Raw genomic sequence first — 16595 nt, 5'->3', positions numbered from 1 at the left:
CCACTATGCCACCACAGCACCTTGGCTGCTTTCATTTACAATGTGTATTTAAGATTCCTCTGTATCTTTTCATGACTTGACAGCTCATTTCTTTTTTGAAAAATAAAATGTTTATTTTCACTGACAACATATTAATATATTTATCCTGTAACTCATGCTGTTTTGAAATATGAATACATTATGGAATAGTTAAATTGAGCTGCCCCACATATATGTTACTTGACATGGTCACCATTCTTTGTGGTGATAAATTTTAAAAGTATTCTCTGTAGTTTTTAAAGAAAATAATACATTGTTATTAACTATAGTCACCATACCATACAATAGATATTTTGGTTTTATTCCTACTACCTATTTGAAATTTTGTATCCTTTCACCAACATCTCACTAATCTTCACTCCCATAGCTCATTTCTTATTAGAATTGACTAATATTTTATTGCTTGCATGTACCAGAATTTATCTGTCTACTGAGAAATGTCTGGGTTGTGTCCAAGTTTTGCAATTATGAGTAAAAGTGTTATAAACATCTGTGTGCAGATTTATGTGGATATCAGCTTTCACCTTATTTGGGTAAATACTAGAGAAAACAAAAGCTGGTCATATGATAACAGTATACTTATTTTTTGTGATGTTGTCAAAATTCTTTCAAAGTGCTTGTAATATTTTCATTCCCAAGAACAATGAAAGAGAGCTTCTGCATTTCAGTAATTTTACATTTTTAAAAGGTATTTCTGATCACAAGCAAAATGCTTAGGGAGAATTTAATAATTTTATTCCATTAGTTGTGTTCTTACTATTTAATGACTTTTTTATAGTTATCTACCCAGAATATTTATTTCCAGTTGCATGAGAAGTGATTTTTTTAAAAAGCAATCTATATTTTTATTTTACCAGGTTATTTCTCATTTAATGTAATGTGCCCTTTTTCTAGCAGCCATTTTGGGTACCCTATTTACAAATCACTGTTATAGATTCCACTTGGGTTTGTCCTATATTTTTCCCCCCACTCTTCCTTCTTGTTGGTAAATTTTGCTTTAAATAGCTCAGGAAGCAAAGCACTAGTTGAGAAATGCGAGAGCTGGTGTGCAGCAGGTCAATGTGTTCATACAGTCATTTCCTCTCCCTTCCCTTCCCCACACTCCCTGAATACTCCTTGAGTAGGCAAAATACACCTGGGGTAAATGTTTAGAAACTTTATTTGGCCGGCGCCTCAGCTCACTAGGCTAATCCTCTGCCTTGCAGCGCCGGCACACCGGGTTCTAGTCCTGGTCAGGGCGCCGGATTCTGTCTCAGTTGCCCCTCTTCCAGGCCAGCTCTCTGCTGTGGCCAGCGAGTGCAGTGGAGGATAGCCCAAGTGCTTGGGCCCTGCACCCCATGGGAGACCAGGAGAAGTACCTGGCTCCTGCCATGGGATCAGCACGGTGCGTTGGCCGCAGCGCGCTGGCCGCGGCGGCCATTGGAGGGTAAACCAACTGCAAAAAGGAAGACCTTTCTCTCTGTCTCTCTCTCTCACTGTCCACTCTTGCCTGTCAAAAAAAAAAAAAAAAAGAAGAAGAAAAAAAAAAAGAAATTTTATTTGGCAAATTTCAATCCCTCCTTTATTTAGATAAGATACGTGCCAATCATATTGAATGTGTGAAACACTGCCACTGATTAACAATTACCCTGGACTTTTCAAACCTTGGCTTATCTATTTTTCATTATCACTTGGTTTGCTAAATAACTAAAAAAAATTAAGATCCATAATTTGCAGAGAACTGGTGAGTATATTCAAGATTAAGTTATTTATTTGAAAGGCAAAGTGAAAGAGAAAGGAGGAGAGTCAGGGAGAGGGGGACATCTTCCAACTACTTGTTTACTCCCCAAATGGCCACAATAGCTGAGCTGGGCCTGGCTGAAGCCCGGAGCCTAGAACTCCATCCTGGTCTCACACATGGATGACAGGGACCCAAGTATTCAGGTCATCCTCTGATGCCTTCCCAGGCACATTATCAGGAAACTGGATTAGAAGCAGAACAACTGTGAGTAGAGCCTGCTTAACAATATGGGATGTGCCATCGCAACTGATAGTTTCACACACTGTACCACAACATCTGCCCTTGCAGTATATTTTCTTGCATGGATAACTATTCAAATTGATATTTCTTGTGGAGGTAATGATTATTAGAGAATCTTATCCTGCTATCTTGCTTCATAGCTCTATTAGTGTTTCTATTTCTTATCATAATTATATAGTAAAATTAACAACACATTAATTCATATATTTTCAGTGGCGCCATATTTGATTACATAGTTCATGCCCATGTACTTCTTAATTTTGTTGTTAAAAAAACTTGTCAGTTTTCTTGACCTTTTCCAAACAATGTAGAACCATTTATAAGAACGAGAGATTTGTCAATATTAACAATGACATTTGACTCCCAATAATGTATCATTGTCAGAAGTTGGCTTTTATTTTTCCTATTTATTAAATTTTAGTTGTCTGGTTAATGTGTAAAAACCCAGTGAATAACAATGATAAACACAGGTGTATTTCTTCCAAAGAAATTCTTGTATTCACACTGTTATTCATTCAACAGGCAGTTTCTGAGCATCTCCTATTTTTCAGGCGCAGTTCTGGCATTGGTAAAACAGAGAGTAAAACAGAAAGTTTAGCATATGATTTCATGCAGTCACAAGACTCCATGCTCTAATTTCTATTAGTTTTAACTTGAAAAAAAAAAAAAAAAAAAACTGGACAGTATAATGTTTAAAAAAAAAAAAAACAAGAGAAAGTTTGCATTTCTAGTTAAATTTTTGTGACTGTCATTGGATGGTATACGACATTAGATAAACCTGCTACATTTTGAAAAATTAATTCATGCAGTCTAATTACTCCTTTTGATTCTTATTGTTCTCTTAGCTATTTAATAAGAAAAACATTCTTGAATTTTTTTCTTATTTTCTATCTCCTGCAACTAACAATATAGTTGTTATTTTAATGAACTGGTATTTTTATTTCACTCTAGAAAATGTAGCCCGTATTAAATGAAGTAAAATACTATACATCTATGTGTACAATAACATCTTCTCAGCCCTTTCACTATCTGAAAAGTTTCCTTGCCTTTTTCATGACCTACATTTTATTTCACAAATTTTAATTTGAATATAATTATCTTTAATTTCTGAAATTGTAATCTTTAATAATTTTGCAATGACATGGGTGATTTTTACTAGCCAAACCACACAATAAAACTTAAGTTTTAATAGTTGTAATGCAGCCGGCACCGTGGCTCACTAGGCTAATCCTCCGCCTGTGGCGCCGGCACACCGGGTTCTAGTCCCGGTTGGGGTGCCGGATTCTATCCCTGTTGCTCCTCTTCCAGTCCAGCTCTCTGCTGTGGCCCGGAAAGGCAGTGGAGGATGGCCCAAGTGCTTGGGCCCTGCACCTGCATGGGAGACCAGGAGGAAGCACCTGGCTCTTGGCTTGGGATCAGCGGCTATAGCAGCCATTTTGGGGGTGAACCAACGGAAGGAAGACCTTTCTCTCTGTCTCTCTCTCTCTCACTGTCTAACTCTGCCCATTAAAAAAAAAAAAAAAAAGTAGTAACACATATTTATTCACGAATGTATTCTTCATGTATTTTTAATATATGAATCAACTTTATTCAAGAAATTAGTTTCAGATTCACAGAAAAATTGAGCAGAGACTACAGAGATTTTCAGTATACCTCTTGTGCCCCTACATGCATGGTCTTCCTCCTTATCAACATTCTCCACCAGAGTGGTAGATTGACTACAGTCTATGAACCTACACTGATACATCATTATCTCTCAAAGTCAATAATTTACATTAGGGCTCAGTCCTGTACATTAGATAGATTTGTGCAAATATATAAACAACATGTATCCATCATTAACAGATGACCACAATAAAACCAGTATTACAATAAAGTGAGCAACATGGGTTTTTTTGGTGCATGTAAATGTTGTTTACAATATAATGTCTACTAAGTGTGTGGTAGCATTATGCATAGCAAAATTTATATATCTTAATTAAAAATATTTTGTTGCTGAAAAATGCTAATGATCATCCAATATTCTAGCAATATATAATCTTTTTTTGTTGGAGCTTCTTGCCTCCATGTTGATGATGTTGATTAATCAGGGTGGTGGTTGCTGGAGGTTGGGATGCCTGTGGAAATTTCTTAAGATAACACATCAGTTTTCAGCACTGATGGTGATGCAGTTTGATAAGTTTTACCCACAGTAGAATTTCTTTCAAAACTGCAGTCGATCCTTTTAAATTTTGCTGCTGCATTAACAACCATGTTTATGTAATAATTTAAGTTCTTTGTGTCATGTCAACAATGGTCACAGCATCTTCTCCAGGAGTGTATTTCATCTCAAGGAACCACTTTCTTTGATCGTCCATAAGAAGCAACTCCTCATCTGTTAAAATTTTATTGTGAGAACACAGCAATTTAGTTATAACTTTAGGCTCCACTTCTATTTCTCATTATCTTGCTATTTCCATCACATCTTCAGTTTCTTCTGCAAGTAAAGTCATGAAACTTTCAAAATATTCCATGAGAGTTGCAATCATCTTGTTCTAAACTTTTGTTAATTTTACTATTTGACCTCCTCCCCTGAATTACCAATATTCCTAATGACATCTAGTATAATGAAAACTTTCCAGAAGATTTTCAATTTACTTTACCCATATCCATCAGAATTACCATTTATGGCACCGATAACCTTATGAAATGCATTTCTTAAATAATGAGACTTGGGGTGGTATCATGGTAACAAGTTGGAAAACAAACCACCAAGTGTGACCTGTGTGAAGGGGGGGACCCTGCCCAAACCAGAAAGAGGAGAGCTCAAGTAATGGGTGTTCAGCACATGATCTGCTAAAGAGGTCTCTAGATAAAATAAAACTGGGAAAATTAGCTAGAATCAAGAATTATGGATCTGTGTTCAGTTGGAGTCCAGCTTCATACCACAACTGAGTGCCATAAAACATATTACACTCATCACATGGTTTTCAAGACTGCAAGAGTTGTCATTAAATGACAATTTTACTTCAATTTAGCACTGTGAGGGTGCTTTCTGGGAACAATTCAATTTGCTTCCATCATGTGAAAATTTACCTTGACAGATTTGAGCATTTGCAGAAGTCATGTTGTGACTCATTTAGCATGCCAAAGAAAGTAGCCCAAAGATATTTGCATGCAATCAACTTAGATGATGCCACTTTCCTGAGCATAAAATTTGGAAGGCAGCCTGTATTTGACTGGAAGCTTTTCCCCAAATGTACAGATAATCAATGGAAGTGTGGATACTGAACTGAAGACCTCCAGAGAAGAAATCCTGAATCAGGTGGAAGAACTGTTAAACTTTGGGGCCATACAGTGTGTAAACCTAGAAAGGCAAATTGAATTTGCTCCAGAAACTGATAAATGAGAAAAAACAAGAGTTAAGCAAAAATGTAACTGCTGGTTCAGATAAACACGAACAGTGAGGTCTATGGCAGCCGGGGTCTGCTGGTTTTCAGTGGAGCAGACCTCTGCAACTGCCTCGATGGAGATTTTTAGGGGGTTTCTATGCTTTTCCTGCCTGTGATTCTACCAAACGCAGACATGAATGTTGCTGTGACCATAAGCGGCTATATGAACAAATAAAAATTGAAGAGGGAGAAATAATTCAGAAAAAACACATTGCATATATTGTAGGGTCAAATTAAGAGATATTTAAAGGTCCTCCATTTGTAAAACTGTATCATTCTGAAACACATTTATGTTTGATCTCCAAATGACAAAGGTTTGAGAACCATCTCAAAATACACGCAGTAAGCACTAGTTCCGCATTTGAGGTGCTCAGATGAGCTGTCTCTTGTCATCTAGCATTAAACCTGCCTGAGTCAGTATAATCAAGAAGGTATAGTCAGTCCTCAATGTGCATGATTCCCATAGGTACAAATTTCACTGGCCATGATTTAGTTAAATGATACCAGACTTAGTTGCACAATGCAATTTATATAGCACACCATATTAACTATGAATAATGGAATGAAGCACCAAGTGCCTTACTTGCTCTTTGGTCCACCGATCGCTGTGTAAATAACAGATGTGCCTAAGGATCAGGAACCTGTCATGTTACTTATTTCAAACCTGGAATGCGTCTGTTATTCAGTACTGTTACTCACAGCAAAGGATGTGGTTTTGTTGTCAACCTGGCGACATTTTATATAAGAGGATAATCAGAAGAATTGCCCAACAAAGATGAAAGTGCAGACAAGAAATGAAAAATGGTAACCCTGGAAGTGAAATTTGAATTTAGGTTTATAGAAAATGTCACAGTAATGGGAATGTTGGTACTGCTGTTGTTTTAGAGAATTCAGATATTCATCCAGAGGAATTTAGTGAAAGAAAACTTACAAACATAAATGAGGAAATGTGTTTGTGATGAAAAGGGTGACTATGTCCCAGAGGAAGTGATGGTAAAATCTTAACATTAAAGAATATGTAATAGGAATACAGAAGTGTTTCACAGCATTGAAGGCACAATGAAATGATATAACTTGATTAAATCTTGAAAGGAGTATGATGAATAGGCATGATATTGAAAAGATATTCAGGATCTGAATAGTTATTTAACGGTAAAAAAAAGTCAAGCACTATTCAAACTACTTCTGAATAGCTTTTATAATAAAATTAGAAACTTTAATTATCAACATTTAAATTTTTTATTTCTTCTACACTTGTAACAGATATAATTGTTTTATAACCATTTTTTTTTTGACAGGCAGAGTTAAACAGTGAGAGAAAGAGACAGAGAGAAAGGTCTTCCTTCCGTTGGTTCACCCCCCAAATGGCCACTACAGCTGGCGCGCTGCACCAATCCAAAGCCAGGAGCCAGGTGCTTCTTCCTGGTCTCCCATGCGGGTGCAAGGTCCAAGCACTTGGGCCATCCTCCACTGCCTTCCTGGGCCACAGCAGAGAGCTGGACTGGAAGAGGAGCAACCGGGCCAGAACCGGCGCCCCAGCCGGGACTAGAACCCAGGGTACCGGCGCTGCAGGCGGAGGATTAACCTAGTGAGCCGTGGCCATTTTTTTTTTTTTTACATTTTTTAAAAAAGATTTATTTATTTGAGATGCAGACTCACATAGTGGGAGAGAGACTGAGATCTTCCATCTGCTGGTTCATTCCCCAAATGGCCTCAGTGGACAGTGCCAAGCCAGGCTGAAGCCAGGAGCTGTATTCAGGTTCCCAAATGAACGGCTGGGGCCCAAGCACTTGAGCATTCTTCCACTGCTTTTCCAGGCACATTAGCAGGGAGCTGAATCAGAAGTGGAACAGCCAAGACTCAAACTGGTAGTCATATGGGATGTTGGCATTGCAGGTGATAGCTTAACCCAGGGCACCACACTACTGGTTCCTGTAGCAATTCTTATTTTTAAAGATTTATTTTTATTTATTTGAAAAGCAGAGTCACAAAAAGAGAGACAGAGAGGTCTTCTGTCTGCTGGTTCACTTCCCAAATGGCTGCAATGGCCAGAGCTGAGCCAAACCAAAACCAGGAACCAGGAGCTTCCTCTAGGTCTCCCACATGGGTGCAGGGGCCCAGAGATTTGGGCCATCATCCACTGCTTTCCCAGGTACATTAGCAGGGAGTTGGATCAAAAGTGGAGCAGCTGGGACTCAAACCAGCTCCATATGGAATGTTGGCACTGCAGGCAGAGGGTTAACCTACTGTGCTACAATGCTGGTCCCCAATTTTTTTTTAAGGATTTATTTATTTATTCGAAAGTCAGAGTTACAAATAAAAAAGGAAGAGAGACAAAGAGACATCTTCCCTTTGTTGGTCAACTCCCCCCAGATGACCGCAGAATAAAGCCAGGGGCCAAGGGCTTCTTCCAGGTAACACACATGGTTAACAGGGGCCCAAGAATGTGGCCATATTTCGCTGCTTTTCCCATGCCATTAGCTGGGTGCTGAGTCAGAAGTTGAGCAGCTGGGACAGGAACCCATGGCCATATGGGATGCTGTTGTTGCAGGGGAAGGCTCTACTTGTTACACCACAGTGCTGTTCTTCCCAGTAGTAATTCTTAACATTGGATATCCATCAGAATCATACATAGACATTCAAAATATAGAGCTAACTGGCTCAGAAAAGACCTAAGCATCTTTTTCTACCTCACATTAACCAGATGATCATAATGTATGAACTTGGTTGAAAACTGACAAAGGCTAGACGCTGTCAGTCAACTTCTACCTTTGTGGTGCTTCCTGATCATAGAGTCTCTAAGTTCTGAGTCATTTCTGCCTTTGATGAAATCTAACAATGTTTTTAATTATTGATAAAGTGAAAACATTATTGGATTGAAATTCTTCAAATCCATTCCAATATGAAAAATATTATTAAAATATATTGTCATATATGGAGCTCTGAGCTAAGAATTAGTAAACTCTTTGTATATCCTGTGAGTTGAAACATCAGTTGAGGAGTCCTTATAAACAATGACCTTAGTCTAAGTTGGTGGTACATTTTTTTAAGGATAAAGTGACTTTGAATATATCCATAGATCCATTTTGTTTAAACCTGCTGCAAGCTTGAAATTTCATTATAACATAAAATTCCATTCAATTTGTGCTGTACTTTTCCAGCAGTTAACTGTCTGTAGAAACAAAGTCTTTTAGATTCAGGGTCAACTGCCTTGTTTCAACCAGTGCTGCTGACTTCTAATGTGTTATTTTTCCTTCTACCTGTAATATCTGTTAAAAATTGATAGCTGGGGGGCCAGCGCCATAGCTCACTTGGTAAATCCTCCACCTGTGGCACTGGCATCCTCCACCTGTGGCACCGGCATCCCATATGGGCGCTGGGTTCTAGCCCTGGTTGCTCCTCTTCCAGTCCAGCTCTCTGCTGTGGCCCAGGAAGGCAGTGGAGGATGACTCAAGTGCTTGGGCCCCTGCACCCACATGGAAGACCAGGAGGAAGCACCTGGCTCCTGGCTTCAGATCAGCATAGCTCCAGCCCTAGAGGCCATTTGCGGGGTGAACCAACGGAAGGAAGACCTTTCTCTCTGTCTCTCTCTCACACTGTCTAACTCTGCCTGTCAAATAAATAAAAAATATTATAGCTGGACAAAGTGTAATTTTTTTAGACATTAAGTTGAAATTCACACAAGTTCATATGAAAAACCAATTACCTTATACAAATCATTTTTAAGTTAAGTACATTATAGTCTCAATGGTTATATTATCAAGGATTAGTAGTATATAGCTTTCCTCCAAATATGAAAACCTTGCTTCTTTTTTCCATTTCAATTCCTCTGTTAAATTTCTAATATTTATGAGAATATCCCTCAAAACAATAACTACATATTGTATTAATTACAAGTCAAAAATAATTTATAACTTTATTGAATTTAATGATAATATGTGGTAGGATCTCAAAAATTATATGGAGAAAAACAAAACTAAACAAGTAAGATAACAAGAAGATGTTATGGCAATCATTTGCAAGTATTGATGAAATTATACTAAAATAATGGTCTGATAATGGAATATGTTGAATGTTAATTAAATATCTAGCACCCAATCCCTATCATTTTATAACAATTTCATTATCATGGATCATTAAATTAATTAATGTTTCACAAAGGAAGTTCTAATGAAACTATTTTCTTTGTGAGTTAGGAGGAAACAGTGAGGATTTTAATATATGTGAGTAATCCTAAATAGTGACTAAGATGAGAAAAGCCAGCGGGGTCATTTTATATTTACAACTTCTACAGAACCCATCCTTTCATTTTAGAGCTACTAGAAATTTAAATTCATTGTCTTTTCAATGCAGTAAACACTAAATTGTACAGAAAGAGTTTCCTTCTGACCACAACCAATAATTAAATATTGGTAAATTAAACGTAACTTCCTCTCTTTAAGTTCTTTGTGGAACATATTTTCCTGCTAAGTGATTTCATATTGATTCCTTCCTTTTGTTAACATCACAGCCCCAAGAGAACATATTCTAATTTCCAGTTCACTAATGAGGAAAGTAACTATGTGGGGTTAAGTGATTTGTCAAACCACCAAATGGTGACCAAATCATCTGACTTCAAGTCTAATAATACTTTTATATTTCTTCCAGTTTTTTTTTTTTCCATTGTGCTCTCAATAGCTCTTATGGAGCTGAGCTTTAAAAAGAGTTTCACTAAAAATAGAGTTTAATAAAGCCAGACACAGAACAAAATGCCTTTTTTTTTTTTCTTGACAGGCTGAGTGGACAGTGAGAGAGAGAGAGACAGAGAGAAAGGTCTTCCTTTGCATTGGAGGTTCACCCTCCAATGGCTGCCACGGCCGGCGCGCTGCGGCCGGCGCACCGCGCTGATCTGATGGCAGGAGCCAGGTACTTCTCCTGGTCTCCCATGGGGTGCAGGGCCTAAGCACTTGGGCCATCCTCCACTACACTCCCTGGCCACAGCAGAGAGCTGGCCTGGAAGAGGGGCAACCGGGACAGAATCCGGCGCCCCGACCGGGACTAGAACCCGGTGTGCTGGCGCCACAGGCGGAGGATTAGCCTAGTGAGACGCGGCGCTGGCCAGAACAAAAGGCTTTCAAAATCAGAAGAGAATTTTTTTCTAACAGAGATGAGAGTGTAGTAATTTATTTAATGTTCAAATGACCAAGTTATCATAGGATTATCAATGAAGAACTAGAATAATGTATACTAATGTAATATTTTTATGGCATAAAAGGACTTTCTAACTTGGATTACATGTGATCAATTTGAATAGTTCTTCAATTTTTGTACTTATCAGATTCTGAAAAAACACATATAGGAATAAAGAATTATTGTTTTAGCTTCCTCAGTTTATATACTTTAGTGAATATGATATTCTATTCTCTGAAATATGACCAGCTTAGCAGTCAAAATTCAAAAGTAAACTCTTCTGTATTTTTCTTGGAACAAAACTTATGCATTAATAGTAGTGAAAATATTTTCTCCGTGGTATGATTACTCTATGACATCCTGCTTTGTTAATTTGCTCTGCCATTGTAGCTGGCAGAAGAAAGAAAATTAAGTCAGTATTTCTGCATTTTTAGAAGTCATATATCTTTCATAGCAGCAGACACAACACTGTTCAAAGTGTTCCAATCCACTTTGAATCAAAACCAATTGACTTGTAAGTCCCTGCTATATGACATAGCATCTTCAAAAGAAGGTTTTGAAAAATCTCCATGACAGAAAAAAAGAAAAAACAAGTTACTATATAGCTCAAAGCATGTTGATTATTGTCTCTTGGACCTCACACAGTTGCTTTTAGTTCACCAAAGCAATAAATTTCAGTCTGCCACATCATTTCAATTGAGTAGCCTTGAGATCTAAAACAGCAAATAATGAAAATCTTAATAAAGAAGGCTTTTCTACCCCAAAGGAGTTTATTAATGGATTTCTTCACCTCTGAGGTGGTTTCTAAGAACTTCTGGAGCCACTCATGAGAGAGCAAGCTCATTCTGAATATCTTTCCCAAATCCAAGAGGTGTTCATTCTTTTTCTCCAAACTTAATATGAAATCTAATTCTCTTATTGTATATAATTTCATTCAGGCAGAAAATATTCTTATAGTAAGAGTGGCAGTCACAATAATATTATGAATAATAAAATAGCTAAAATTTTATCAAAGTTTCTCATTTGTCAGGTTCTAAACAAAATGCTTTTAATGTTATTATCTCATTTTAGCCTCACACAAACATGTGAGATCAATTTGGAGTTGTTCCCAATTTACAAACACAGAAACAGAAGCTTAAAGGGCAGCTTACTGTCTAAACAAGATAAGAGTCGGAGAACTCAAGGGGCTTCCATAGCCTTGGAAATTCATGACTGGAGCATGGGGAGATTACTGAGGCCATAAACAAGAGTGTCAATTTGTAAAGTCAACAACAGGAGTCACTGTGCACTTACTCCTCATGTAGGATCTCTGTCCTTAATGTGCTGTACATTGAGACTTAATGCTATAATGAGTACTCAAACAGTATATTTCACTTTGTGTTTCTATGGGGGTGCAAACTGTTGAAAGCTTTACTTAATGTATACTAAACTGATCTTCTGTAAAAAAAAAAAAAAAAAAAAAAAAAGAAGAAGACGAAGAAATTATCAATTTCCAACTTGACTTTCACTGGGATTAAACATGACAATAGGTCTGATCTGATTTCATGATCATTTTAAAAATCATCTATTATTTTTCACTTTATGTTTCTGTGTGGGAGCAAACTGTTGAAATCTTTACTTAATGTATGCTAAACTGATCTTCTGTAGATAAAGAGAATCGAAAATGAATCCTCATGTGGGTGGGAGGGGAGATGGAGTGGGAGAGGGGAGGGTTGCGGGTGGGAGGGACGTTATGGGGGGGAAGCCATTGTAATCCATAAGCTGTACTTTGGAAATTTATATTCATTAAATAAAAGTTAAAAAAAAAAAAGGGCAGCTTAGGCTCAGCAAGCTCAAATGCTGGTGCCTTTAACCAAGGCATCATAAAGCCCTTTTTAATGCAAAATAAACATGACATTTAGATAAGGGACTACACTGTCATGTCACTGCATGTTAAATAATTAAATAAATAGATCTCTGCCTCACATATATATATATATATAGGAACTAAATGGTAAAAGATGGAAAATGACTTGCATCATATCATTGTACTCTTTATTAATGTTAAAAGTGACTTGGTATTGGGGCCGGCACTGCGGCTCAGTGGGCAAACACCCTGGCCTAAAGCACCAGCATCCCATATGGGCGCCAGTTCAAGACCTAGCTGCTCTGCTTCCTGTCCATCTCTCTGCTATGGCCTGGGAAAGCAGTAGAAGATGGCCCAAGTCCTTGGGCCCCTGCACCCACGTGGGAGACCCGGAAGAAGCTCCTGGCTCCTGGCTGTGGATCGTCACAGCTCCGGCCATTGCGGCCATCTGGGGAGTGAACCATCAGATGGAAGATTTCTCTCTCTCTCTCTTTCTCTCTCTCTCTCTCTCTCTCTGCTTCTCCTCTCTCTGTGTAACTCTGACTTTCAAATAAATAAATAAATAAATCTTTTTTTAAAAAAGTGACTTGGTATTGCCACTCCTGTATGCTTATCCATGCTTTGGGGTTTAGCAGAGCTTTCTCACCTTGACTGGAATGATGTATTAGGGTTCAAAGCTTTGAGAACAGAAGAATTATGAGCTGGTTCCCACACTGATCTGTGAGCTTCAAATATTGATGTGCTTCATTAATTAAATTCCAAAAAGTAGAAAAGAGGAAGATGAGGTAAAAAAAAAAAATTGTCCTTTCTGTCTAGCAGAGACAGTAAAATGTTTCCATGCTCAGTCAAGTATGCTTCAAGACCACATGTTGTCTGTGTTTCCACATGGAACTTTTTAAAAATTATTTTTCATATTTTTATATGAAACACAGAAAGAGAAATCTCCCAACTGCAGATTCACTCCCCAGATGCCTGCTAACAGGAGTCCAGAACAGCATCTGAGTCTCCTAGATGTACTTGAGACATCACCTGCCACTTCCTAAGATGAGGTTAGGAAGGAAGCTGGATGGGAAGTGGAGAATCCTCTACTTGAACCAGTCACTTCATTGTGGAATACGAGCATTTCTTTTTTCTTTTTTTATTTGACAGGTAGAGTTATAGACAGTGAGAGCAAGACAGAGAGAAAGGTCTTCCTTCCGTTGTTTAACCCCCCAAATGGTCGCTACAGCCGACACTGGCCTATCCGAAGCCAGGAGCCAGGTGCTTCCTCCTGGTCTCCCATGCAGGTGCAGGAGCCCAAGCACTTGGGCCATCCTCCATTGCCTTCCTGGGCCACAGCAAAGAGCTGGGCTGGAAGAGTTATCGGGACTAGAACCCGGCACCCATGTGGGATGCCAGCACTGCAGGCAGAGGATTAACCAAGTGAGCCATGGCGCCAGCCCCCATGAATGCAAGCATTTCAAGTGGTGACTTAACCACTGGGTTAAATGCCTGTCTCCTATGGAATATTTGTATTCTTTTGACCAGTGCAATAAAAACAAGTATTGTTTTATTTGACTGAAATCCTACCATAAATCTTTACATGCTAAGCCTCACTAAAATTAATTGAATAAGATTTATTAATTCTAAAAGTGATATAAATTTTAATAATTCTATTTAAGGAATAAATTTCCTTTTAAGGGTTCTTACTCCATTCCTTTATAATTGAAATCATTTAATATTCAAATTTTATTTGCTGAAATTTACAGACCGGCCAGCCCTGCGGCTCACTTGGCTAATCTTCTGCCTGCAGCACTGGCACCCAGATTCTAGTCCCGGTTGGGGCACCAGATTCTGTCCCAGTTGCTCTTCTTCCAGTCCAGCTCTCTGCTGTGGCCCAGGAAAGCAGTGGAGGATGGCCCAAGTGCTTGGGTCCTGCACCCGCATGGGAGACCAGGAGGAAGCACCTGGCTCCTGGCTTCAGATCGGCGCAGCGTGCCAAACATAGTGGCCATTTGGGGGGGTGAACCAATGGAAGGAAGACCTTTCTCTCTGTCTCTCTTTTCTAACTCTGGATATCAAAAATAAATAAATAAATAAATTTACAGACCAATTTTGTCTCATCTTGGGTGCACACTGTTTAACAATGTTTGGGAAATTGCTTTAAAGATTTTCCATCCACTGGTTCATTCCCCAGATGGGCCACCATGGCCAGGGCTGGGCCAGGCCAGAGCCAGGAGCCAGGAGCTTCTTTCAGGTCTCCTACATGGGTAGCTGGGACCCAAGTGCTTGGACCATCTTATGTTTTTCTAGGAGGTGGAGCATCCAGAACTTGAACCAGCATCCATATGGGATAGTAGCATTTAAGGCAGTGGCTTTACCAACTATGCCACCACACCAGCCCCAGTAAAATCCCTTCTAAACATACCAATAATATTTTCTAAACTTTAAAATGATTGTGAAGAGGTTGTAAGAAGAGTACATGAATGAAACAGGTATTTTAATGCCAGTGGGTTAGTTTTTCCTTTATATATTAGAAACTATGCCAAAATGAGATTCTCCGGCAGATTTTTTTTCACTTAATTCATTATGTTCACATTTCACAATTTCCAAGGCTTATATTTCTGATCGTGCTGTTATAATGATTTATGTAGTACAGCTATAAAATCTTTATATATGTTAAGCTTTGCAGAATAAGCACAAAATTATCTTTCCCAGGAGATCATATGTTTTCTTTCCCGATCTTTTCTCTGTTGCAGTTTATTATGCTGACATACCTTTTCATGTTGGCTTGGCTGGGAGTCACAGCTTTCACCTCTCTGCCAGTTTACATGTACTTCAATCTGTGGACCATCTGCCGAAACACTACATTAGTGGAGGGAGCAAATCTCTGCTTGGATCTTCGTCAGTTTGGTAGGTAGACATTGGATTCTAACTGAAAAATGCAACTCTATGTTATTTTACCTGGTAACCATTTCTAAAATATTGTATATCACTTTAAAATCATCATTACTTCTATTATGTAGATATATTCAACAGAGTATTTACTTTTAAGATATTCATTTTTAAATTTAAATAAGTAGCAATTCCAGGGTTAATAGAAATTAGTCTTACAACCTGGAAGCTCCAGGTTACAGAAGATTTGTGAACCGGCCAAGCACAGTGGTGATACACACACACACACACACACACAAACATATTTGAACAGGCTGTCGGATTGCCTTTCTTGGTAATTGCAGGTATAACTGTAGCTTATATTTCCCAATTTTTTTCTTTTTTTCCAAACTCATATGATATCTGCATTTACTTTCACTTTCCCACAACAAACTGCACATTTTGTTAGATTTCATATGAAGATTAATTAAGAAAAATATATGGGAAAAATTTAAGCATTTAAACATAATGAAATCAAAGAATGCTAAATAATTGAATGGTTCTCTTTGGTTATATTTAATTAGAGCTGAAACCCCATGTAAAAATAATAGTTACTCATATGTACATGAGTTTGTCATGTACTGGCTCTAATCTAAGTACTTTATGTACTTTAAATTGTTTAATTCTCCCAACTCAATAATGGGAACAAACTGTTATCTCCTTTTGTAGATGACAAAGCCGAGCTACAGTGAGCAAAAATGGCCTGTCCAGATTTATAAACTAGTAACTGACAGAGCTATGAATCAAACTCAGGAGGCTCAGCTTCAGAGTTTGTATCTTTACTCATAAGTTCAAAATTAGTGCAGAAAATTAGAGTCTAATCTTAGTTAACTTTTTTTGAGATTCTGCTCAATATTTGTAAAAGTATGAGACTCATGGAATTTATAAAAGACATGCTAAACTGCATTTGCAAATAGATTTCTTTTTTCATTTAACAGATATTAAAAGGCTGACTGTTAATATCTGGGGATTATAGATGTGTTTCTCTTATTTCAGGAAATGAGGAAACTTTACTCAAGGGTACCTGAAGGTCTTGTGGCTCTGGGTGTATTATAGATAGACTATGGGGACTCCACAGCTACTCTGTAGTCAACCAGCTGTGTGTTCCAAAACAGTGGCTCACCTGCCATCCTGACAGATGAAGTTCTAAGGCCTCCTGTAGACTTACCCAAATGAA

General features: G+C 38.1%; 1 protein-coding gene and 1 pseudogene across 3 annotated transcripts in view; both read left to right on the top strand.

Annotated features, from left to right (window-relative positions):
• The window catches only part of GPM6A (glycoprotein M6A), a 353384-nt gene that overhangs the window by 317375 nt on the left and 19414 nt on the right, over positions 1–16595 (top strand). For all 3 annotated transcript variants that reach the window (XM_008249994.4, XM_070068303.1, XM_008249983.4), the window contains exon 4: positions 15244–15397. In XM_008249994.4, the coding sequence (XP_008248216.1) occupies positions 15244–15397 (154 nt within the window). The remainder of the gene's footprint in view (positions 1–15243; positions 15398–16595) is intronic.
• LOC138848468 (ARL14 effector protein pseudogene) lies at positions 4820–5865 on the top strand (annotated as a pseudogene).

This window comes from Oryctolagus cuniculus, chromosome 2 (assembly GCF_964237555.1).
Source record: "Oryctolagus cuniculus chromosome 2, mOryCun1.1, whole genome shotgun sequence".
NCBI classification, from domain to species: Eukaryota; Metazoa; Chordata; class Mammalia; order Lagomorpha; family Leporidae; genus Oryctolagus; species Oryctolagus cuniculus.
Note: the sequence above shows the minus strand (reverse complement) of the source record. Positions and strands in the feature narration are given on the sequence as shown.